This window comes from Solea solea, chromosome 5 (assembly GCF_958295425.1).
Source record: "Solea solea chromosome 5, fSolSol10.1, whole genome shotgun sequence".
Lineage (NCBI taxonomy): Eukaryota > Metazoa > Chordata > Actinopteri > Pleuronectiformes > Soleidae > Solea > Solea solea.
In genome coordinates this window covers 18,393,206-18,418,914 of record NC_081138.1, presented here as the reverse complement: position 1 = coordinate 18,418,914, position 25,709 = coordinate 18,393,206, and the positions used below count along the sequence as shown (strand labels likewise).

At 42.1% G+C, this 25,709-nt stretch overlaps 1 protein-coding gene across 3 annotated transcripts in view; it reads right to left on the bottom strand.

Annotated features, from left to right (window-relative positions):
- Window positions 1–25,709, bottom strand: part of cdh8 (cadherin 8) — a 238,235-nt gene that overhangs the window by 34,895 nt on the left and 177,631 nt on the right. For all 3 annotated transcript variants that reach the window (XM_058629144.1, XM_058629145.1, XM_058629143.1), the window contains exon 3: window positions 14,259–14,553. In XM_058629144.1, the coding sequence (XP_058485127.1) occupies window positions 14,259–14,553 (295 nt within the window). The remainder of the gene's footprint in view (window positions 1–14,258; window positions 14,554–25,709) is intronic.

Genomic DNA, 25,709 nt, shown 5'->3' with positions numbered 1-25,709 from the left:
GGGACCATCACACTTAAGCACTTACATTATCATTGTTGTACTACAATTACTAGTCTCTCATAAGACAAAGAGGAAGCCATCATAGAGAAATACGGGACAGTACGTGAACCTGTGTGTGTATGCATCCTTTTTTTTTTCTCTTTTTTCCAGGAGTCGGCGACTGAGTCTGCTGCCTTGACAAGCCGTTTACAGGAACGGCACGCACAAAATAATTAAGAGGGTCCTTTGTTCCCCACTGATGGCCGTGACATACACCGCCATTTTAAAAGGGTTGTGGCATTGATTCACTTTAATGAGTTCATAGGAAACGCGTGCAAACTTGCAGATAGTATTCACGACTGAAAGCCAAGGACAGAAAATTGGGCACTTCACATGTTTAACTGCTCCCAAGGCATTTACAATGGCAAGGTAATAACAAAAAAATAAGGCAAAGTATATTTTCTAATGAACAACTTCATCACGGGTAAATGAAGAAAACGGTGCTTAATTTGAGAACTCTGCCACAGGACCAAGAGAGTTTAATGTGAATTATGCTTCATCAATGGAAATAAAAAAAAGGGGGGGGGGGGGGGGGGGAGTAGCTTCAGCATAATGTAAAAACTGTGGTGGGAAATGAACTTGTGGTTAAGACTTACTACATCAGCACTAGCTCCAGGGTGTGGAAAACAGAGTTCAAAGTTATTACTTAGTACCCAAAATGAATTACCGACAATATACACACACTATATGCGTGTGTGTGTGTACAGTATGTATATTTATTTAATTTTCACAGTTTTTGCAGCCATGGTTACTCCAGTCACAGAAAGCTTTTGACACATTATTCCAAATTATATCACACATTTTGCTTCCTATGTTGTATATGATCATATCACCATATCGTGTTTATGTAGGCACATCTTAAGCACACCATTCAAATGAATAGACTGAATTGTCAAGTTCTCACAGCAAGTAAGTACTCCTGCCAACCACCGCAGCGTGTCAGTAAGACAGAAAGAACAAATGTTATGTCAGCAAACATCCTTTGAAATCCAGACGGAAAAAAATGTATAAATAAATAAAAATAATATTAAAAAAACAGCCCTGGGCAGACATGGAGGACACTGAGCCAATTTAAGATTTGAATGAACACGACGCACCAAGCGAAATGAAGTCAATTAATTCTGAATAATAGGGTTGATCTTGGCTTGTGATTATTTCCAACAGCCCTGAGAACATACTTTCCCACTTAGCTCCCAATGACCAGCTACAGAGTCGCAGACCGACCACAAACTCTGAAAACAAACGAAAAAAAAAAACCCTGCCAAAGTTTTCATTCACTTCACATATTTCAGAGTTTGAGTTTGTGTTCTTGAAATGCCTAATACTTAATACAATCGAGATATTTTGCTTTAATTTCAAGCATAATTAAACCCCCTCTTCTGCAGTTAACTCTGCCCAAAGCCTGATTTTGAAAAATGTCAAGAGGTGGACTGAAGGAGCGAGTGGAGCAGTGAGGGGCCGTGGTCTGGTAATGAAATCTGACACTGAGGTGCAGATGCAGGCGTTCCGTGCTTCACATGACGGCAAGATCAGAAACATTACTGATTTACAGCTGAAAAAAGTCATTTAGTCACTCTTTAAATATAATGATCAGCTTGCATGATTAAAAAAAATGATCATGTCAACTTCCTAGGTTGCAGCTCGGAGATTGTTGGTGTTTTCCAAAGAGCAGGGGATTTTGAAAATGGTAACAGGCCAGAAGTGGAGGGAGAATGCTATGCGGCACACAGGCAGTGGCAAGCTTACACCTGCAAGCCTTTACCCCACTGAGTCATACCATGATCTGAGCATGACCAAATGTGACTACAAATTGAAGTCAGGCAGAAAGTTTAATTGTAACAAAACAATTAACGTTTTTTTTATGAATCAGGTATGTGATCTACATACGATATCCTTGTTTTTTTGTCGCTTGTCTGTGACAGCAGATGTAGTCTGGGAATATTTTAACCATAACTTAATACCAATCAAGCAGATATATCAGTCACTTGATCTTAAAAAAAAAAAAAAGTTGCATACCAAGTTGGAAAGTCCCGAGGCATGAACACAAGATTTCAGAGTAAGTTCATAAAACCAAAGACTGAGTCAGAGGACGCGCTGGTATCCCCTCCCTCAGAAACTGTTCCTCGAGGCTGCTGCGGTGCAAGAGGATGTTGTCAGTCAATTACATATTTTCTTTTCTTGCAGCCTGCAGAAGTAAAATAAAGCCTCGGGCCTCTCAGTGACAGTAGCACATCGTCTGTGGTCCATAACTCCAGCAATTGGCCCATCTAAAAGGCAGCATGTGACAGAGGTCCTTCACCTCCCACACAACTGCATTAAGACGCTGAGCACCACTGAATCCTGCCATACTGTAGGTTTTAGCGACGAGCACCTTCTAAGTAACACACAGTGTTCTCTGACAGGCATCCTGGTGTGAGAAGGGTTAAAGCGTTTTTTTTTGTTTTTTTTTTCGCCCCCCAAAGGAACGTTGAGACATAGTACATCTACGTGACTGGTGACTTAATGTCTCCGTCAGCCAGAGAGAGCGGAGCTATGCCGCTGCCTGACAAGCAATCCATCACAGGGAACACACAGACAGAAAGCAGCGTGCAGTCACATAAAGTGTCCGCACAGCAGACATGCCAACACACGTGCACACCTACGTCCATGACGGAGACAGACACACACACACACACACACACACACATACACACCCTGTTAGCGGGAAAAACAGTCATCAAGGAACGCGGACGGCAGAACGAGGGAACACAATCCAAATAGGGAGGGAAAACACCTCACGCAGCTTAAACTCTAAAAGGGGGTGGACGACTGCAAAAAGAGGGATAAAAAATGACAGGAGACGAGAACAGCAGAAATAGTAGAGTGTGGATTTACACCACTTGTAATCCCAGGGTTTGTTTACACCAGGAGTGAAGTGAAATTTTAAAGGGCTATCTCTGTAGCGTGCTGGAGAGCAGATTCACCCAATTACACAGCAGCTCCCTGTGTGACATAGTAAACCTGCTGTAGGATTTACTCTGTTGTCTGCGTGCATGTGGCTTTGAATGTGTGTGTGTGTGTGTGTGCAGACTGTGACTGTGGTAAAACCACAAACTGACTAAATCCATTGTGCAGTGTTGAGAGCCGCCAGAGCAGAAGAAGTCAGCGTAATGCCACAAATCAGCCACCAAGCATGACAGCGCGACAGCGGTGTAAAACACAAACTAACCCGATCTGGACTGGACTGGGTATTGGTCAGCCATACAACATATAAAATAAATGCAATAACAGCAGCACATTTTATGTAAAACCTGCTGTAACAACAACAATTTTTTTTTTTTAAAAAAACTAGATTGAATTACTATAAATTCTGATGACAAAATGAAAGCATGGAAGACAAGTTTCTTCTTCTTTTTCTTCTTTGCCTTCATTGTATTACACAGATGAGCCGCGGTTGCAACTGTACAAGCCAGGCGAGAGCTTTAGTTAATGGGGGGACATGAAGAGGAGGGCTTTGCCCATACTGGAGATTTGATCCTTTCTTCTTATCAGCTTCTTTTTCAAATGACCTTGCTGCACAGACTTTTATGCCTCTCCCCTTTATACTCTACCGGTGATTGGATGGGCCTCTCTAGTCTCAAACCTCTGCCACCTTGATGAATGTGTTCCACCCCCATTTATGTTACATTGACCAATCCCCTCTTCTAGCAGCTATAGCATGCCACATGAATCTTGGCTGTAGTCAGTCACTTTAAGGTACACACACACACACACAGATATCGTTAAGCTATTCCGTCGCTCTCTTTATGTCAGCGCGGCTTTTCTTTGTTTCTTTTACTGTTGAATTTATCCAACATTATCTTTCGTAAGAGCCAGAGGTAAACCTTTTAAAAGTGTTTTTTTTTTTATCTATTTAAAATGTGATGCAATCGCTGTGTTTAATTTTAGGTACCGAGAGCCAGGGGCCTGCAGGGTCCAAATAGCTATGGTTGATACCTCAGACAATTAATAATGCACACATGGGGAGATGAGAGCGTAAGGGATCCTGCTTGCGCTGCTCAACACTCCAAAATCACCTGAAGCACGAGAGGGGTGCACTGCCTCCAACTTACAAACCCCTCAATTATATTGACTTTTGAATACAGAGCCACAGAGAAAATAAATCTTTTTTTTGAATTGTGTGGGAATGTTGCTCTCCTCAGTACAAGACAATACGAAAACGAGAGAAAAAGGACGCACAGCTGCAAGTGTGTCAGAAAAGGTCCTGCAACGAAACATTAAATATCCACAACTCTTTCTGCTTGAATAATTAATAGGTGAGACGTGGCTGTGCACTGAAGAATGTGTGTGAGAAAGCATCCTGGCATCTTCGCAGATATGAGTAAGCTTTTGCCAAGTTGGAAGTGCGAACTTGGAGCCCTCCTCATTTCGCCTGCTATAGTGATAATGCAGAGCAGACCTCCCACTCACCAGCATGACTTCAAGCCATCTTCTGATCTCACTTCTGGCTGATATGTAACACAGCTGATAAAGACACACACACACACACACAACAAACTCACACACAAGAAAGTTAGATAACTCAATAAATAACAGAACTTTACTAGCGTCATATTTCCGGGATCCCCAACAGAATGTCACTGCATCCATAAAATGTGTTCTGTGTTAAATATCAGTGAGCAACTAAAGCTGTTAAAAAAATGTGTCTCCTTTTGGAATTTTACTTCATTTAAAATGTAGAGTGAAGAGTGTCGTGTCGCACAGTTCAGTCGTGTTTCATGGGCGAGTGAAGTGAGTGATCGCAGCACAGTGTCAGCTGTAGATCGGCGATTAGTGAGTATGAGTATGACTGAGTGACTGAGAAGATGCTTCACTGCTACACGAGCTGCTTCTCCAGTAAGACGTGATAGTAACGACACCCATGCTTCTGTTCAATTGGGTTTTTAAAAAAAGTGTACTTCTTCAAAAACTCTCAGGGAATGGCAGAGGGCCTTGGGTCATTATCCCAAACCTGCTGAGGCCAATGCAATGTACACAGCTTTGTTTTTTTTTTTTCAAAATTTTGAACAGAAACAGTCATCGATTAAGTCAAGCAAATAATTGGCTGTTTAATTAGGGGTTTATAATCATGTAGCAGGGTCAGTTCTTTTAATTATGGGTATAATAAGGTGTAAACACAGTACACACACACACACACACACACAGTGTGATATGCATTTGAAAACTGCAGGTTAAAAAACAAAGACTAGTCATTAAGTATAATATTTTTTCTTTGGTCAACGGGAGTTTTGTGGCGTATTAGAAAACCTTTAAAAAAAAATTAAGGACTGCAATTGAAAGCTTGATCTACATCTTTTTTTTTCAAAACCACTTTAATACAAAAATGCCCTTGATTTATGATTCATAAACGGTTTATAAAAGGTTATGTCATTAGTTTCAATATTAAAAAAATAATAATAATTATTTCATTTATCATTTATCACACATTGATCAAGGCTCACTATTGCTGCTCACGACCTCAGGTTATTTGTCTTTAAAAGTACAACAGCACATCGCTGACACTGCAGTGTAGACTTTGGGCTGAATGGCTGTATTCGTCTTTTATTTTGCACAATACATTTTCTCTTTTACTGTCCCCATTGGCTGCTCAGATGCGTGCACACTCAAACTCAAAGCCAAAAGATAAAGATGAAAACCTCATATATATGTGTGTGTTGTCATTTAAGAACAGGGCGATATCTTAATGGATTTTGGACAGCTGGAGGAGAAAACAAGCAAATCAAAGCAGCACATACAACTAAACTTTTGTATTGATGAATTTCCTGACAGTTGCAAGTCTCTTAGCCTCTTTCGGGCCTCACACTTGTCAATCCTCCATCCAGAGCATTCAAATGAATCCCTCACTCACTGTTGACAATCTGCCCACCAGTGGCCAGCAGAGGACAATGCAGTGTCTTCAGAGCGCCCGCTGTAAGAGAGGATCAGTCCCTGTCCTCTCCCGCAGTACAGCTGCACTGAGGTGAGGAGGCTGTGTCCTTGTTTTCACTTTCACACTGATTACCTGACCTCGATACAGCGATTACCAGTGTGTGGCAGCACAACAGCGCAAAAAAAAAAAGACACCTGCATTTGAAGGTTTTAAAAACATTTCACTGGAAACACAAAAGGACGGGATTACTTTTACATAGGAGGTGATGCATTACCAGGCCTAATCATTATTGGACGATGTCAGTAAAGATCACGGCGACTTTTACCGTCATTAAAAAAGGTGTGGGAAAAATTAACCCAGGTATAACTGATCCCGTGTGAATAGACCAGCAGTAAATATATGCAGAAATGTTCCATCATATCATGTTTACACGTAGTTTTCTGGGGATTTTCAAGCATGGAGGTGCTTGAAGAAGCATTAAGTTTGGCACTAGAAGGTCAGACATGTCTGTGGCAAACCTTTAGTGTTTTCAGCATGAGTACATGAGGTCGAAAGAAGTTGTAGTAGGCCTAGGCGATGTGCCTATACAATCACCCAGTAGGCACCACGTCGGCGTGTGTCTGCATTTGTGATATCACGAGTACGCACATGGCGCCCAGGGGGTGACGGCGGTGTGTAAATTGATGAACTCCTCACACTTGTGGTACTTTCACTTTCTTTTTTCTTATCCGGTGCGAATTGGCCATTAATATTGCAGATGTCCTGTGGTAAAATGATATTATCCCCTTACCCATGTAAATCTAATCCCGCCCAAATAGTGCTTTCATTTGATATTTGGATATTTTTGGACAAAAGGTCTTTTCCCGTATCAAACCTAACGCTGCGGCCATTCACGACGTAGAACTGCATCCAGCCAAAAGAAAATAGTGTTTATAGTGTAAAATATAGTGTAAAATAGTGTAACTTTTGCTCATTGTACCACTGTCAGTTGAATGAATCCACTCAACAGCAACACTGAGGCAATTTGCATTGTTCGCCACATCACTGGAAAAAAAACGCACACACACGCCCTCATTTACCTCCTTTACTTTCTTGTTTACCTCCTTCTTTTTGTTCTTCATGGACACAGGGACACAAAAAAAACAACAACTATATGCTGTCTGAAATGAAAGGCTGTTTTTTATTTTTTTTTTTTATCCCTAGTCTCACTGAGGGTCTTTTGCTATTCATTGGGGCAAGGCAGCGAGGCCAGAAAGTGAGGCAATCTTATGCAGATCACATTGAAGGGCTTCATTACCTCCAAGCCCGCTACTTTTTGTTCTCCCTTAAGGGAAGAGTGAGAGAGCGAGCATTAGCCAAGCAAGAAAGAGCCATGGCTGGCAAAGGGGGGGGGTGGGGGGGAGTTGTCCCTGTGGGCGACTCAGGGGATCAGGGACAAATTACACCTAAACAACAGCATTTTTATAATGGTGAGATAGGCGCATGCTAACAGAACTGTGTCTTTTCATATTCATGTGCACTTGCACAAGTAGGTGTGTGTGTGAGTGCGTTACGCACACGTTCGCATGTTCACTGCGCACACTGTGCATGTGTATCTGACTGCTTTCATTAGAAAAAAAAACCCCAGAATGCCCCAAAAGGCTCTAAGGGGTTTATATTTCCGTATCTAGACCAATGACTGATGATGTTACATACATAATGCAGAGGTACAGTGGATAATAAATAACATATGATGAATTAGTAATACACATTTGTATGTGATACTGAGCAGCCAACACTCTGCATACGTGTGTGTGTGATGTTATTTTCCCTTTCTTTTCACGACGTGCCCTTTATTCTTTATAAGAGACGTGATGCCTAAGTGTGGAATAAAGAGATGCTGTTGAATTAACAACGTCTCTATGAGCTGCGGCACAAGCATAAGCAGTGATGGGGGTGAATGGGGAGGCAAAGCATAGAAAAAGCAGGCAGTGGGTTAGTGACAGGTGACAAAAGTCACACGTGGTTAGATTTAAAAGAAAAACAAGCCTAACTCTCACATACACAACAACTCGAACATACACAGAGATACACAAGCGCAGATGCTGTTGCCAAATGAGGTGAGATAGATTGGAGTAGCAGGTTATTTACAGAGAAACTCCAGCATGTCAGTTAAATTCTTTCTGCCTCAGAGGCCTGTCCTATCCCCATTTAGCACGGCCACGGAAAAGGGCAGGCTGGCATGCACGCTGCCTGGCAGTTAGACAAACCAAAAGCAAGTCAGAGGCTTGGCCAGGTTCACTGCTCTGACCCTGTGTGACCCCCCAGCTCAGCCTGAAGTGAGCTGCCCACACCATCACCACAGCCCCAGTCTGCCATGTCCCTGCCCAGCCCAGGAGCCTGGTCGTCAGATGTGCCCCAGCCCTGCACTGGCCCAGCTCTAGACCAGCTGCCCACTATGTTAAAGGGCCAAAGGCACCCTGCCACTCCGTCCATCTGCCAAGCTCCAGACCAGAGTCTAGCATCAGAGAGGAAAGTGACAAAAACACCAGACACTCTTGCTCTTAGTTCTCTGCTCAAAGCTCAACAGAGAAATGCCAGATAAAAGATAAAGTATTAATGTGCCTCTTTTACTTAGGCTTGCCGTGACCCTGATATGGAGCTAGGGTTAGTACAAATTAAATTGCAGTTAATTCATTTAGATTTACACTTTCCGAGACCAAAATATGCTCAAGGTTTCCTGCGAGATCACATAATATTTTTGGAATATGTAGGAAGGAAACTTTTTATAGAACATTTGGCCCAAGTGGAGCATGAAATGTTCTCAAAATAGCTCAGCATCTGTGGATTGATCAGAAAAATGGTGAAAGTGAAGAAAGCGCGACACCAATCATAGACATAGATAGATATGTAGCTGCTTTGATGACACACAGTATTTAACAACGTTATCTTTCATTAAGTATTATGTATCTCTGTATCACCAAGGAAAGTGTCGTCAGTGAGCATTCTGCTGTTGTGATGTTGGAAGCATGAGCCATTCGGCTCCGATAAAGGTCTGCATCTTGCTCATTTCCATACATCTAAAGTCTGTTCATTTATCGTCCAAATCTGTGATGACAAGCCTTTACTTATTTTCCCAGCTGCCGCTGGTGATGAGAGTGTAATCAGAAACATCATTAAGGCCCCACATAGATGGCTGTGCCGCTTGGTCCTGTTACCAACACCCATAATAACTCTGAAAATGCAAATCAACTCCAGGTAATCTATTAATGTCACTTCAGTTTTATGTCTGCACTCTAATTTAGCAGATCTTGACACATTTGGCCGGGATCTGTGCTTCCATGCAGGTATTCATTTTGGTGGGGTTTCAGAGAGCACGGTCCATGCGAAGGGGAGATGGGCCATCTGTCTATGCGCCTGTTTATTAATCGCCCTGATAATGAAGCACACTCGCAGCTCAACGCTCCTGGGGCATCTCCCGCGTGAGTTTAATCCAATGAAACAACTTTCAGCAAGTTTGTTTCACAGTGTAGCAATTATTGTCGTTTGCACCCCCCCAGTGCAGGGGGGGGGAGGGTCTCGTGACCTCCGCTTAATTACATGAAGCTTTGCTTCAATATGTAATTTCTAACTACATCACAGCCCCCTTGTTAGCCGCAGAAGGGTAGCAGAGCCTCGCAAATCCAGCATATGGTCGACAAACACATGAGATGGGTTTCTCAGCTTGTACTGGTCCTAAAGTCCAAGACCCCACGAACAGGAAAACAGGACCCACTAATCCTCAGAGATCTTTGTAATCCACACATATGATCGCACAAATAAGCAAGCAACCGCCATGTGAATTGAACACATGAGCACCAAAAGCATCAAAAATTCATTTAATGAAAAAGATTATTATTATTATTATTATTATTATTATTATTATTAATAATAATAATAATAATAATAATAATAATAATAACAACAATTTGGCTTTTCACCCTTCAATTAAAAGGCATATCATCATGATCTTTTACTGACAAGAAATTACGCAACCACTGATTTTGTAAAACACAATAAATATAAATGAAATAATCTGACTTTAATCAAAGCTGCATTCTTTTTTTTTTTAACAGCGGATATGAGAAGTATGCAAAAAACAATGCTCAAACTGATGAGCCAGCTCTCTGGTTCCCCACAACACAACACAACACAACACAAGGCCCTGAATTGCATTCAGCGTTACCAGTGTTTGCAACAGCAGATACCCTGTGGAGGAAGAATAATGCTGTTTTTTTTTTACATTTGTTTAACAGAGGGAAGACATGCTGCTACCATATAGTCATGATAAGCTGATACTGAACACATGTGTGTGCCCTTCTTTAAGCATTGGTTGTTAAAGGGGGACCTACGTTTTATCCGTTTTTGCCAATTACCAATTTAGAACAAACATTGCAAGTTCAGCAGCTCACTCTCCATGAGCTGTCTGCAGTGGTGGGAGGTAACACTATTGTTAACTACATGGAAAATCAATGGCTACTCTGAGTTTAGATTTAGCTCAGACTAAACACAAATATCTTGCCGACTCGTTTTGACTTGACATAACGCTAGTGCTTTTCTATAGTTAGCCGTCTTTCTAAAGCGTACAGCGCAGTAAGTGTCATGACAGGTCCTACAGCACATTGAAACCTCGGTTGTGATATAAGACCTGAACGCAGCACATACTTCATATTTGACAGGTGACCTGTGGTCAGTTTCTCAGGTTGCCATGAGTAGTTGTGCTGAAATAGCAAGCCTTTCACTAAAGTGTGTATGTGCAGCTGCTTTAACCCTTCTGCCACTATTTGGCATGCATACTTCTCATTATCATAAGTCCTAGATTGGTTGTGATATCATGGAAGGTGAAAGTTATCTTGGAAAAAGGGGGCAGAAACACTCACTCATTGAACATTTTTTATCAAATCAATATAAATCCAGACGGCCTGATTATCATGATGGTCATAAGAGGGTTAATCGAATGGTCAATGGAATGCCCTCTCTCTCTCTACTGCCCTGTGATTGGTCAAATTCTCTCAAGGCTGGAAAACAAACCTAGAAGAAGTCTGGTTCTTTCTGGGATCACTTCATTTGCATTATGCTAAAAGGTTGTCATGGCATTATTGATCAACAATGCCAAAAATAATTTCCCTGTGAAATGTTCTCCTCGGACACATCACCTCATAGTACCAGCAATTCAAGCAAAGCAATCACAACACATCATCCCGCATCCTTGCACTATCAAGATCAAACTCTGGGCCTCCAGCACAGACGCCGTTTTGCTCTCCAGTCCATCTTATTGTTGCTCTGCACTCTGAGAGGTGATCTACTAATCAATTAAAATGGTAGTCACCTTCATTTACAGCCATTTGGGGCGACAAAAGTCAGAGAAAAGTCAAAGAAAGCCACACGTCTTATCCGACTGGCCCCTTTAAAGGAAGAACAAAAGGTCTTTCTCCTTCGTTTTCTATTAACCTCTATGTTCCTTTGTACACAGGAAACATGGTGACCTCAGCGACCCATGCCACATATCTCATCCGGCTGTGGGGAATACGTCCTATGGGGGATGGTGACATTCAACGACGGGGTTTTCTATGGAGAAGTAGTCCTTGACAGATAAAAGATGGGTGTTGATATTTGTCCCTCGTCTCACTGTTGCAGCGTGAATACACCCTTGATAAGTGAGGAGCTGGTAAGACATCGATGAAGTCTGGAGTGGAACTGACAAGCTCTGAGAGCGGATAACATCGTCAGGTGAGCCAAGCCGTTACAGACTGGATTAGATTTTTGATTATACGATGCAGGTGGGTTCGTGCTAAGCAGAAACACATCAGCTCACTCGCCACTATCGGAACACAATACAACATGTGTCATAATTACATTTTAACACCTCCCATTGTCTCATCACTGTGGAGAGTTGCTTAAAAACAGGCAAATGCAACAACATTTTATTTCACCTTTCCTCTGGACTCTATTACATATCTGCTGTTAATCCACTGAGACCTGCACTCATTCTCGTACCAGTGTGAAAAAGAAGAAAACGCCACTGTAAAAAAACAACAACAATAAAAACAAGGTGAGAGAGATGGATGACTTCTTGTTGCCTCTAATTCTTCCCATAATTCCACAAAACACAGGAAAACATATCATGAGGAAAACTCAAAGAAAAGCCTTTCAAGCAAACAACTGAGCAGTCGTGAATGTTTAATTAATCAGTAGTGACAAAAGGGAACAACAGTCTACAAAGAGATACTGATTTCCATTTCTTATGCATTATCCCCACTGGCAAATCACAGACTGCTGTCAGCTACCACTTTCCTGTCTGCCCCATCACCAAGTCTGTATTCCACTGACGAAAAAAACAAACCCTCAGAGAGTTACAGTACATTTCAATGAAGATCAAAAAAACGAGGAGCAGCTGAGATCAAGTAAGAGTTCCGACAGTGAGAGTTCACTGGTATTCTGTGTTTACATGGATATTTTATTTTGTTTTCTTTTCTTTCTTTTCGCAGCAGATGCATCAGCCAATAGGAATCGGTTACAATCACAGGAATACGAGGCAAAAACCACCACTATGGTGAAGAACAGAAAGAGAGGCTACAGCCTACAGATGGGATTTACCAAACAGATTCCATTACATACTGAACACCATCTGCCCTACCATGTTTTGTCAGCTTCATGACAGGTAACAAGAAGAAGCTCAATGAGGAAACAAAATAACAAGCGCTCGCTGCCCAACAACAGACCTTGACACCCTCGCTCAAGTCCTCCAATGTCAAAATGGCATAAAGACACACTCTGATCTTCTTTCTGCTACTGAGAGAAACATTTTCTACAAGACTTCTGGGGCTCTGGGGTCAGAGTCAAAGCTCCCCCGCGGAAACAGAACAAAAAAGCAGTGTACTGATCCACTTGTTAGGTCTCTGCCCATCCTGGATGAGATATACATTTCAATTATGTGGTCATTAATAACAATAAGGGCCAAAGTCGTCTCCATCTGCTGGGGAGACTGAGGTCCTTTTTCTGACACTGTGGTGGCGTCAGCAGCGTTCCTTGCCGTTTTCTGTTGGGGAAGTGGATGTGGCGACAGGGACCGGAACAGACTAGTTAAGCTGGTGAAGAGAGCCAGCTCGGTCCTAGACTGTTCTCTGGACTTCACAAAGGAGGTGAGTGAGAGGAGGATTTCGGCAAAGCTGAAATCCATCACGGACAACTCCTCTCACCCGCTGCACAACACTGCGGCCGCAATGAGCAGTTCCTTCAGCAGAAGACTGCTGCAGCCACGGTGTAGAAAAGAAACGCTATTCTTGTTTTTAAATTGTATTTCTATTGAACTGTATTTCTATTCTTTGTCCTTTAATTGCTGCAACATGTGAATTTCCCCAGTGTGCGATCGGTAAACTCGAATATGGATATATGAGAACACTAGCATACAGTGAAGCAGAAAGTGTTTGCAGTAGTGTGCCAGTTTGTGTGAGAGCGTAGAATAGCAATTAGCATCGTTCAATGCTGTCAAGCTAAGTGACAATATGCTGCTAACAGTTGGAGAGTGTAAATACAAACCCATTATTTGCTTTATGTGTTTTCTTCTGCTTCTCCTATAATCTTTCGTAAAGAAATATGCAATTCCATATCACTTAAATAATAATAATTAAAAAAAAATGAAACAAAGTAGTTTGACGAGAGATGTTGTCATCGGTAAAATAATATTGATTGGGCTGTCTAATATGACAGCCCTAATATGTCTAAATGTCTCTCCAGAAATGCTTGGTCTTTGTCATCACCATCTTATATCACACAACGGTCTACAGTCAAGTGGAATCCAATAAAAAAACTCCACATATTCCCAAATGATCCACATCATAAGACAGTGTGGCCCCCGACCTTTATTAAGTAGGAAATAGAAAGTGGATCTGGATTGTGGAAATCTGGATTGTGTGAGCAAGAGTTTCACTGTAGCACATCCTATTTTAGTTCCACTGTTGTGAGTATGTTTGCTTAAACATTATTGGACTGTTTGGCTCCTGGTTCTCCGGGTCGTTTTAGACGTTTGAGGAATATAATATTCGCATCAGGTGACCATACTTGGTATTTTTGACTTCGAGTTGCATACGGGTGAAGTCAGTGATTGGCTTTGATTTATCATTCACACTATTTCCATATATGCAGTATATATATGGCATACTTATTTCCTCTCTTTCTTATTCACTCATTATTTTTATGCAGTAGCTGATTATGGTTCAGCCGCCTCGAAAATCGCACACACTGATGAGGTTGCTGCGCGCGGCACAGACCGGACGTGTGCATTGTGACTCACCGACAGCAGACATCTCTGGAACAGAGGCTCGGTACGGGCCTTCGATGAACTGCGGTGGATTGTCATTTATGTCCTGGACTTTTATGATGAACTCGGACGGCGGCTCCAAGGGCTCATCGGTATCGGCGTTGACGACCTGGGCAGTCAGCGTGTACTCTGCCTTTTCTTCGCGGTCCAGCCTCTTCATGGCGTGGATGTCACCCGTTAACTCATTGATGGCGAAGATGGTGCCAGCCCCTTCACCTGCCAGGACGTATTTGATGTTCCGGCCGCCTACATCCAAGTCTGTGTGTAGCTGCAATCAAAAAGGCAAAAAGGTTACGGTTAAAAGGTGCAGCAGAGTCCTCAGTTTCATTCCCACGCTGTATATACAGAGATGGGAGTCCTAATGAATGCAAGTTGATGAGCTCAGCACAATCTTGACATTCTCATCATGTAAATGCAGAGAAGTGTGCAGTATATGACTGTGCTGTTTATGCTGCTTTGCTCTTGTGGCAACTAGTGTCTGTAGCAGGGTACTAAATGTGGCTCAACAAAGCCTACACTTTGCTAAATGAAACCCGCAGGGGACAATAATTCATAAGTAGTACAGGAAATTGACTTACTCAACATGGCTCCTTGTTATACCTCAGAAATATATCATACAAACACACATTGTGGGGGATATTGCTCCCCACAGTCTGAAAAACACAGACCGAATGAGCCATATGAGCTCTGGATGTGCTTTCCACAAGACTGCGACAACAGAAAAGCATCATAATCGATGTAAAAAAAAAAAAATGAAGATGAATCTCTGAACACAATGATTCCTGCTCACAAATAACTAGCCCCAAAGTTACTGGACTATACTGCATGCTCCTCATTATCTTTGTAATTACACTTTCATTAGTTGACTAAAGTTGCATTATGTGCTAGGCTGACTGGCTGGCTCACCACTCGCCACACGAGCTGAGTAATGAGTAACTAACTAATGAGTCTGACAATGCTGCATAAGGCCTGTGGACGGGGGAGCAGGCAAAAGCTTTTGCCATTTCAAGTTAAAGAGGTAAATTGGAAAGGCAGGAGATACATGGTGCAGAAAGAAAGAGGTCAGAGAAAGTTAAAAAAAATAACAACAACAAAAAACACCAGGGTTTTAAATGTTATGCAGAGGACTTGTTTTGTATGTGTACGATCAGAAAAGGGACTTCCTTCACTGTAAGTCACCTTTCATATAAGCCTCTTTGTCCCCAAGGTGAGTGACTTTCAGAGCTGCGGAGAGAGGCAGTGAGTCGTACATTTACAAATCCAACCATGCTTAGTGTAGCTGAGACACAGCTGGGAGCCTTCATCTTCTCAGCTTGTGTGGGTTTTTTTTTTTATTATTATTATTTGATATACATGGCACACAAAAACACACACAGCCACAAATATGTGTGCACTCACATGTACACACACACACACACACACACACTGCCAAGGCATTCATCAAAACATCTGTATTCAGCAGCTTTAATTTCATTTCCCACCACAGTCCCCTGGGAGTGCGGTTGGGGTGCAGAATAGTAAGATAGAAATCTGTTGGTGAAAATGCCGACCTCTAAACCCCCCACAATGTTTTTATAAGCTGCCTTTTATGCATATGCTGTCTCTAAGGTGTTGTTTGCAGACACTGACAAAGCACATTCACTTAAATTGTCACACCTTGCACTTTTGTTTCCCTAATTGTGCCATCATTTCACATGAATGATGGAGCTCATTAACACAAATGCCTCACAACATCCTGCACACTGAGAAACTCTTTAAATGAGCTCAAATTAATGATGGTCTGTCATTGAGTTTCTTTATCCTACGCGTGACTTCTTGTGTGTGGTGTTATGCCTGCTGCTCAGCCTACAGTATGTGACTGCGTGTGTCTAGGTTTCCCTGGAAGCGTGGCAGCGTTACTTTTTCAGACTGCATATTGGTTTTGGCTGCAGCATTTGTCATGCAGTACACATTTCTATCATAGCAGTCCTGGTGTGCCGGGCACTGAAACTCCACGTCTTGGCGAAATGCTGGTGAGGCCTTGTCACGCATTGTAATGCATGTCAAAAATTGACAAAATGTTCAATGTCTTTTCACAGTCCTTTCACAAGGTCAAAGTGAACCGACTACAGCTCAACTTTTATTTGACTCACGGAGTGTTCGAACACTTGTGAAGCCATGGCAACTGTGTAAACTACTATAAATCCTCCGATGAGGACTTTGTAATGTAATCAAAAGTCCCGGAATAAGTGGATCTAAAGTTGCAAATGTTCTGTCACTGTACTGTTTTCAAGGTCAAGAGCGACCGTGAAGCACTTACATTTATATAAAGGTTGCATAACTGCATACAGGCAAATAAATAAAAGTGCACTTTTTAAAATGAAACGGACTCGGCTAGTGTCACCTTCAATTCCGATGACTCCCACTACGGCAAACGTTGATATGAATTTGTACATAAAAAAATGGATTGGACCATGACCAGGTCCAGTGAGACTGTTTTAATTATTGTTTGTTCACAAACTGTTTGGTGCTTTACGAGTAGCACCTTAATAATAAGACAGAGTATATAAACAGATAAACGTGTACACCCTAATGCACAAAAATAGGAAATACATAAGAAAAGCAAGCTGCAAATGGCTTTATTGTTCACTAACCTAACCCTTCCATCAAGTTAACAAATTGGTCTGCTCTTCCTGTCAGCGGAGGAGGAAATATGTCACTTGAACAATTGCTGTGTACTAGCTGTGTACTAATGAGGCAGATTCAACACCACCACCGCAGCCACCCATCCAGCTTAGGATCCACTTGTTTAAGTGAAGACCCACAGAAGGGAACTCATGATTTTGCTCCTTGTCAGGGCAAATAGTAGGTAGAACATGTGCTCCTCCTATGTATGTACCAGCAGGACTAGTCTGAAGCAGGAGAGAGAGAGAGAGAGGGGGGGGGGAGGAGATGCTGTCACTGTGATGCAGCTTGTCAGCTACACTGTCTGCCAGAACAGACAGTGAGTGTGCACAGCACGTTGGACTGCCTTCTCACCAAATGTGCCTAAATTAGCTCTCGTCAGGGATTTCTTATCTTCAGATATCACTCATTTACGAACAATAACACACATATTTACCATTGCAGTGGTGGAAGAATAGCTTATAGATTCATTATTTTAGTCACAGCACCAGTGCATGTGATATATTTAATTTTAGGTATTATACTTCGATTATCAAACATAGACAATGTCATATTCTGTAGGATAATGTAATATTCCATGTGACATTGTTAACGCTGATGCAACCAGGTGTAAGCAGCCTTGTCTCATTGTAGATGTTTTGTCATGTTAATCATAAGCAACAAGCACCTGTGACGATCATGGTGCCTCACGTTGAAATGAATTGGAGTATAAGTGTGCAACATTCATTCATTCATTTCTTTTCTGCTATATCCTCCACATGAGGGTCACAGGGGGTTGGAGTCAATCCCAGCTGACATAGGGAACAAAGGCCGCGTACACCCTGGTCAGACCAGCAGTCCATCACAGGGCCAACAAGCAAACACGATCAACCATTTACACCCACACTCGCACCTAAGGTCAATTTAGACTGTCATATTAAACTACTCTGCACGTTTTAGACACGCGCACACGGGAAGAACATGCAAAACCCCACATGGAAAGGCCCTCGCCTCGAAGCGAGACCTTTTCGCCGCGAGGCAACAACGCGAGGCGCCGCGTGGCACAACAATTCGCGTGTGTAAAATACTCCAGTATGTCATGGCTGTCCGCTGTTATTTAATATAATAGAGTGTGTAACATTTGATGACATTTAACATCGCAAATTATGTAAACTGGCGAAGACAAACTGTGGAGCAGCATGAAAATGCGCTGTTTTAATGCATCACTATGTCTACTCTAAATGTCATGTTTAGCACAATCTTGATGTGACGGAGATGACAGGCTTGTTTAACCAAGGTTGCACGACCAGACCAGATTGTGGGGGGGGGGATGTCTTGTTAACCATTAAATATGCAGCAGCCTGCATGTTGTTATGTAAAATGTATGGGCACCCCAAGGCCACGCGCTGCATGGACTAGTTCATGTAGCACCCTTTGTAATAGCCAGATGTTGACCTTTTTCACTTCAGTCTCTTAATATGGCCTAGTTCCCCCTCATCTGGTCAGAGTGACCCAGTCCCACAGAGTGAACACAGATAATTTATCCAATATTGCAGTGAGGGATCAACAAGCGGGTAATTCATTGCAGAAATGGATAAAATTAGAGCTTCCATTTCTTTTTTTTCCCCTCTTTCAGTCTTTACACCCTCGGGCAGCCGTAGCCTAAATAGTTACTTAGATAGATTCAAACATGTCTGGGAATGAATTGTAGTTTCCTCCCATTTTCTGGATTTTGACTGTGTTAATTACACTTACATGAATAATCTGTAATTCTAAATATTGCAATAACATTTTGAATGTACGGAGCAGATGGTGCGATACATGATATATGATACACTTAGCTATTCTTGGGAACATTTTCCCCGCAGTCTGTCTCATGGCATGTAGCGTTTTATCAAATTGGACTGAAAAGCTCCCTTCTGGTGCTAACCACAACAGACTTTAATAGAGGAAACCATATAGTGAACATTCGTTCTGCTGAAACACTGGAAGAAAAAAAAAAAAAAAAAACTTCATTCAGAAATATTGTAGCCTCAATTCATCATTACACAAATAAGGCCAAATGAAAAAGGTGCTAAGTAAATGCTTAAGTAGCAATAAGATTAATTAATCTTTGCTTCTCCTGTGCACAAATATAGATTTTTCTCAAGTCCGTGAGTATAAAACTCTTAAGAAAATGAGGTTATGTCTTGCACTGGGCACAAAGGAATACAATCCATGGGGATCTGCGGGCATCTGTTGCAAAAGAACAACAATCAATATTACTGTTCTGAGAAGCCAAAAAGGGGGAGAATACTTTACATGTTTTCCCGTTCATCTGCTGCCACTATTGGAGAGAGCGACGGTGTCATGACCCACATACAAGCAAAGGTGATGGTTTGTAATTGAAGCCACCTCCAGTTGGAAAAGGCCCCATAATTACAATCAGCGCAGAGACTCCCAGCATTGTACCATCTCTGCACAACAATTGAAACCGAATCCTCGGCAGCCTCTCACCCTCTGTTTCCATTCTGGGTTTTTTTTTCCCCCCTTGGACAATAACAAATTAATGAGACAAACAACAAATGACACAATTTGTTCTGGATTTTTGTGTTATCTGCACCAAGGTCAATCAGGGCTAATGTGCGCAGTGTCCATCCCTGCACTTTAGCGATGGCACATGGGCTCCATTCACGGCCACTGTCGCATTACTGCTCCACGAGAATAAGTCAAAGCAACTACTTTTAGTATACATGAGGGCAACACAATTAGATTTAGCCATCCATGAAAAGCCTTTTGTTTGTGAGTGCATGCAGAGGAGGATGCATTTTTAATCATAGAGAAGGTACAGTGTCACTGCAGAGAGAGAAAATAAAATACCCAGGCTGTCTGTTACATCAGCTCTCACCCCAGTGATAACCTATTGTAAGCAACGCAAAAACACACACAAACACACACACATACATACCAATGCAGTATACATTTTTGAACATTAGTGGTCTTGTGGTTTCTGTGTGCCTGTATACTGTATCTCCAAAAGTGAAATAAAGCAACAACGGCACGACTTTACACTCTCGTGTTGATATGTAACGAAACCTCTGATTTCACCACAACACACACAAAAGAAACACTGAAAACATAGCCATGAAAAGGTGTAAATGAGCCCAGCTACAGGGGCTGTGGCGCACACGCTGTGTGTTAAATAGAGAGAGATTTTTTTGCATTAACCTCAACTACTGTCATTACCCTACCTGTGGGCCTGAAACTCATCGGTATACACAGCATGCTGGAGGTGGGTGGCGGTGGAGGGGCACAAAACAAAACAAGCTTAATCAAGCACAACAGTTTTGGCTTTCTTCTGTGTGGCTGACCTAATCAAATCAAGGAATGAGATTGATTTCACGAGGTGCAGATGGATCCTGTAGTAAGTCTAATTCAGTGAGCCAGCTCTCCACTATGATGTGTGTTTTCTCGGCCCAGATGGTGCCGCTTGGGTTTCTAATTCATATTTCAACATCACCTCCCCCCCAACACACACACACACACACACACATACACACACATCCTCTTCATTTCACTCGATCACAGGCTCTTTTTTTTCCTCTTTCTAATATTTTTCCTTCTTCCTTTTACTCAAATTCTAACCATTAAGTGAATGATTGTGGATGTGTGTATCACAAACGCATGTCTGTCCGTCATGTGATCTTGTTAAATGTCACAAAAAGTGAATGCTGTTGGCTGAGTTTCTTGGTTGAGGTGTCGGAGCTGTGGGAAAGTAAAGCAAATGAAAAAATAGCATCCCAGTTAAAAAATTAAAGATTGCCATTGTTTTTTTTTTTTGCACTGCTGAAGGAAATACTCTGTTTTACTTTATCTTTGTCTTTTTCTGTGTGTCTTTGTGTGAAGGTTTATTAATGTGAACGCTGTGTTCTGCACGTTATTTAATCTAATATAATACAGTATATTAACATGTTACAGGTGCGTTAAATTACTATTCACTTTCGTTTGCAAAGTTTGAGAACACAACACACTTCATATTAGAGATTTTAACATTTCCTGTGAATCTGTGATAAATTAAATGTTAACTAAGAAATGGTGAACAAACGTAAAGGAGGTGCGAAATAACTCCATTCCTTTTTGCACTCCAATATGTTTTATAAAGTATATATATAGACATGCACAAATTTCCATAATTGGAAGACACACATTGTTGGAGCCATTATCCGGGCCTTATTCCTGCATACAAATGCAGATGTGCTCCACAGTGCCTGTTCGAGCTGTCAAAGTCATTGTTCTTAACCTGAGAAGCCTGGCAAATTAGCCAGTTTCAATGCCACCTGCCACTGCTGGAAAGGCATGCATTGTTGCTCATGAAAATTCCTGCAGCTTTACAGTAAGTTTTGGTGTTGAATAATGGGCTCTGATGGGGACTAATTGGGGAATGATTTAAATTTGACTTAAAGCAAGTCTCCTCTGTTGGTCTTTTTAAAGTTTGAAACTGCAGGCAATGTGCTAGTTGTTTTTTTTTTTTTCGTTTTTTTTTCGTTTTTTTTTAAAAAAGGGGATCATAACCTGGTTGCATAAAATATCTAAGAATAGGAGTACCGAGTTAATCTGCAGGAACAATTCTGTACAGCTGCAGCTTGTGCCAGCATCCTAACTGACAAAGCGGGGCTTTGCATGAACACAATCTGCTGTATGCAAAGACAATGTATTGCTCCACTGCTTTTAAAAGGCAGGTATTGGAAAAATAGTGTTTACTCAGGCCTGAGAACAAAAGGCAATGTAAATGAGAGCTTTATTGACTATATTAATAATCATCTGTGCTTCCTCCTTTGAGAGGCCTGTGATATTGAGTATCATTAGATATGCAAATAACAGCTCCATTTTCCCATCCCTGGGATTAGACAAGAAGGAGAGAAAAATGAAGAAGAGGCATGGCTGTGGCAGAAACAATTAAGCCATCCTCTTCGCGGAAGCACTTGGCAGCCAGCTTCTGACTGGTAAATGGGGGGGACATGAGGGGTCCTTTTGGCTACGCAGCAACGTCAACACGCTTGTCTGAGTGAATGTGCAATGGCACAGAGGATCACTTTAAAATGTCAGATCGCCTCGGAGTGGCCGGCGAGCACAGCGCAAGCATTCCTTCTGTGTGTCACGATGCCACTATGCGTGTTTCACACACTGTCTGGAGCACGGGCCGCGGAGACAGCGGGTGAAGCGGGAGGGAGGGAGAACAAAGGAACTGGGGAGCAGGGAAGAAGTAGACGAGGCAAGGGAGAAAGAGTCATCGATGTTTTCATGTGCAGAGACAGTAATGAAATGCTTAATTTATTCCGTCTCTTCACTCGCACAGATGACCACTGAGTACATGCCTACGTCATTTAGAGACACAGTCCTCCACTCTTACTCTACAACATTAGAAAAATATCCATGGCCTCCCTCATATAATTCTCTCCATTTGGCTTAAAAGGGTCAACTTTTACAAAAAACAAGTCTTACTTCTCAAGTCTTAATTAAAAGCCGCACTCAAGACAAAAAATATTTTCATTTACTATAGTAAAAGGAACGTACTATTCTCTTATATGCTTGGAAAGGAGAAGTGGGCAAGGAAATTACTCCCTATAACCCATTTCCGCAATTCCCTTGTTATCTTCACTTCATTGCCCACCCTCATCTGTATGCTTCTTTCCATCACATAACAAAGCAGCGCCGCAGGAAAACAAAATCAATTCTTGTCTGTTAAAAGGTTACCTGAAGAAAAGTAAGAAAACAGGTTAGGCTTAGGGGTATAATAGTTTTATGATCCAGGAAATGAATTAAAGTGGATTTTTAAGACCAATATAAACAAGTAGTTTCTCTGTGTTGGCCTATAAAAGAAGGGGGGGGGGGGGGGGGGGAAACATAATTAAACTTGTGAAATGAGAGACAAGATTGAGACGAGAGAGTCAAAAAGTTGCAAAAAGTAAAAAATAAATAAAAATCTCGTTTTCTCTTTTAGACCCTTTCCCTCTTTATCACTCTCCATCTCTTCTCCTGCACTTGCTCAGTGTTTTTTCTAGAATCGCCCGTTGGTAATGTCAACAGAGATTTCACGGCACAGTGCCGGTGCATCAGCCAGGCTCACATTTCCCCTACCTGTGATTTACATCAGAGAAAAGGCTCATGGGGGATTTTCTATTGCCAGCAAAAGAGAGTGGAGCCATGGTGGGAGTGACAGAAGTGATGATGGGTGTGTGGGGGTGAGGGGGTGAGTAGAAAGAACCAGTACCCTTGGGCTTGACAAAGTAAGGCACTCTAACAATGGTGGCATAGACCACCCGGCCGAGAGATGCTTTTACTGCAAAGAGGACCTGCATGACTGCATTAGGGAGCAGCTCTGTAAATGTCAGCATTCTTCCTACACGGCATACAGGTCGGAAATTATTTCCCGGCATAACTTAGAAGAGGAGAACAGGCAGCCTTCGTGTTTACATCAACAACCTGGAATAAAGTTAAACAGGAACAGTGTATGAAGGACATTGACTTTGGTTTAACCGTGACATTCATGCATTCATCTTATAGTGCTTTGTCCTCCACTCGAGGGTCGCGGGGGGGGGTGGTGGAGCCAATCTCAGCTGATTTAAGTCAAAATGCAGGATACACCCTTGGACAGGTGGCCAGTCCGTCACAGGGCCTTACACATGACAATTTAATATGACAATAAATGTAATAATATTTGTAATAAAAGCCCCACTTCCCCTTTTACAGAGAATGTCTAATTCTAAAACCAATTCTGTCAACATGAACTAGCAGCAATATCATTTACGTCCTGCCTTAAACAAGCTGGGCTTAAAACCTTAAAAAAAAGGGAAGAAATATTAACCAATCATTAACTATGATCCCCTGCTGAATCGATTTCAATGTGTGCATCAGAGTCATACATGCTGTGCCTTTGTCTGTGTCGAGTGGATTAAGATGAACGGCACAGTTTTGTGTACGCTTTTCAACATGGACTCATTTAAAAACCCTAATAAAATAAACACGGGACAGATAAAAGACGTAGCTGATTGGATTTGTTTAGGGGTTCTGGATTTCTATCTCTGAGATTTAGAAAAATGATTAAGACCGTGCTTATCGCCACAACCCAACAATTACACTCAAAAATTAATCAACAGCAACATCTCTTTGCAAATAAATCACCAAACAACAAACAAACGAAACATAAAAAAAAGCCATTTACTTTTTGAATTCATGCCAGAAACCACTGAAAACTGGTGGATGGGTTTTCTGTGAATTAGCAAGGGCACGATACAGTTTAGTACCTCGGATGCCAATGCATCAACATACGTGTAGCATCAGTGATGTCTGTTGTTGTTAAAGATACCTTTTCTTAGGTTGTTGTTTTGGGATACTGCGGCTCAATAGAGCGGCCAATACGAGCTCTCTCTCTGAACTACAGTGTTTGGTCAAAGCCTCCAATCACGTGCCAGATTTCTCCAAGGCTGGAATCAAAGCTCAGAGGAAGTGCAGAGCTCTATTTGCTTGTTCGATCACATGGTTTACAACTTGCTGAAAGATTTCGATAAAACGATTACTCAGTCGTGACAAAAACATGTTGTTAACTCCAACTTTTAATGTCACCCAAAGTCTTCCATGTATCCAGCCACCAGAAAAGGACACAGTTAAGTGAAAATGTCGTGATGGTTGTCAACACAGCATTTGTACACCATGCCATTTGTCTCCCATAATATGACATGAGAGCTCTCACACATCTGAAGGAAGTCAGCACCACAGAAAAAAAAAAAAAAATTGACTGGCTCCTTCCTGGAAAGACATACAGTGGAACTTGCCAGGAAGGGAGCGACTATCCCTGCGTGCGTGTTTAAAAAAGGATTTGCTCAAATTGCATTCTTGCATGCTAAAATGTGAGGAAATAACAGGCTATAGTGTAGATAGTTTTCACATGTTTGCACGTGTATATGCGTGTGTGTGTGTCTGTGCAAGTGCCCCCCTCCCTATTACTGCTGACTGGTAGATGGATGCTGGCTGTCACACGTGCCTGACTTTGTTCCTGCCAGATGCAGTGGGGTCACAGGGAAAACACCCAAATACTCATCAATCTCAACCATTGTCCAACATTCTTTCAGCTTCCAATAACCATTTAGTCGCTCCAGATGCTGGCAAAAATGCTTACGTACACAGAAACTAGGTGGCCAAACCCTACTGACCCGCACTGTCGGCGCAGGTGGATGAGAAAAACAAAAAGGACATCACAGGCTCCAGGAATGATGTCTGAAAGCTTGTGACAAGGAGAAGTTTAACTTTGCATTTGCTCAGTAGGGTCACCATCGTCATTAGGCTGGCAGTAAAAGTAAAATTGAATTTGGTGTGTCCCCAGAGGCAGCTGTCAAGTACAACGCTGTGAGCAAGTGCCGGTATGCTCCGTGCACCCTGAGGTCTGTACACTTAATAACATCAATGTGGAATGGAGGAACTCCGGCTGATGGAGTGAGGGGGGGGGGGGTAAAGGACACAGGTGTAAAACAAAACCAGTCGCATGTCTTTGCCGACCACTTCCACCTCATCCACCTGGAAGGACACACACTGGCCCGAAAGCAGGATGAGCACAGATTTGGTCACTTTGCCTTTGAAAACGCACCAAACTCTGAAAGGCATCTCTGAAATACACTCCTGGCCTCATACGAGTGCCACACAGAGAAGCCAGAAAAGTAATTTCCATCGTTCTGGCTCGTGCTGCGTTTTTGCAGTTCCCTTGACAGGAAACACCACTTGAGAAGCCAATCCGCTAATGGGAGTGAG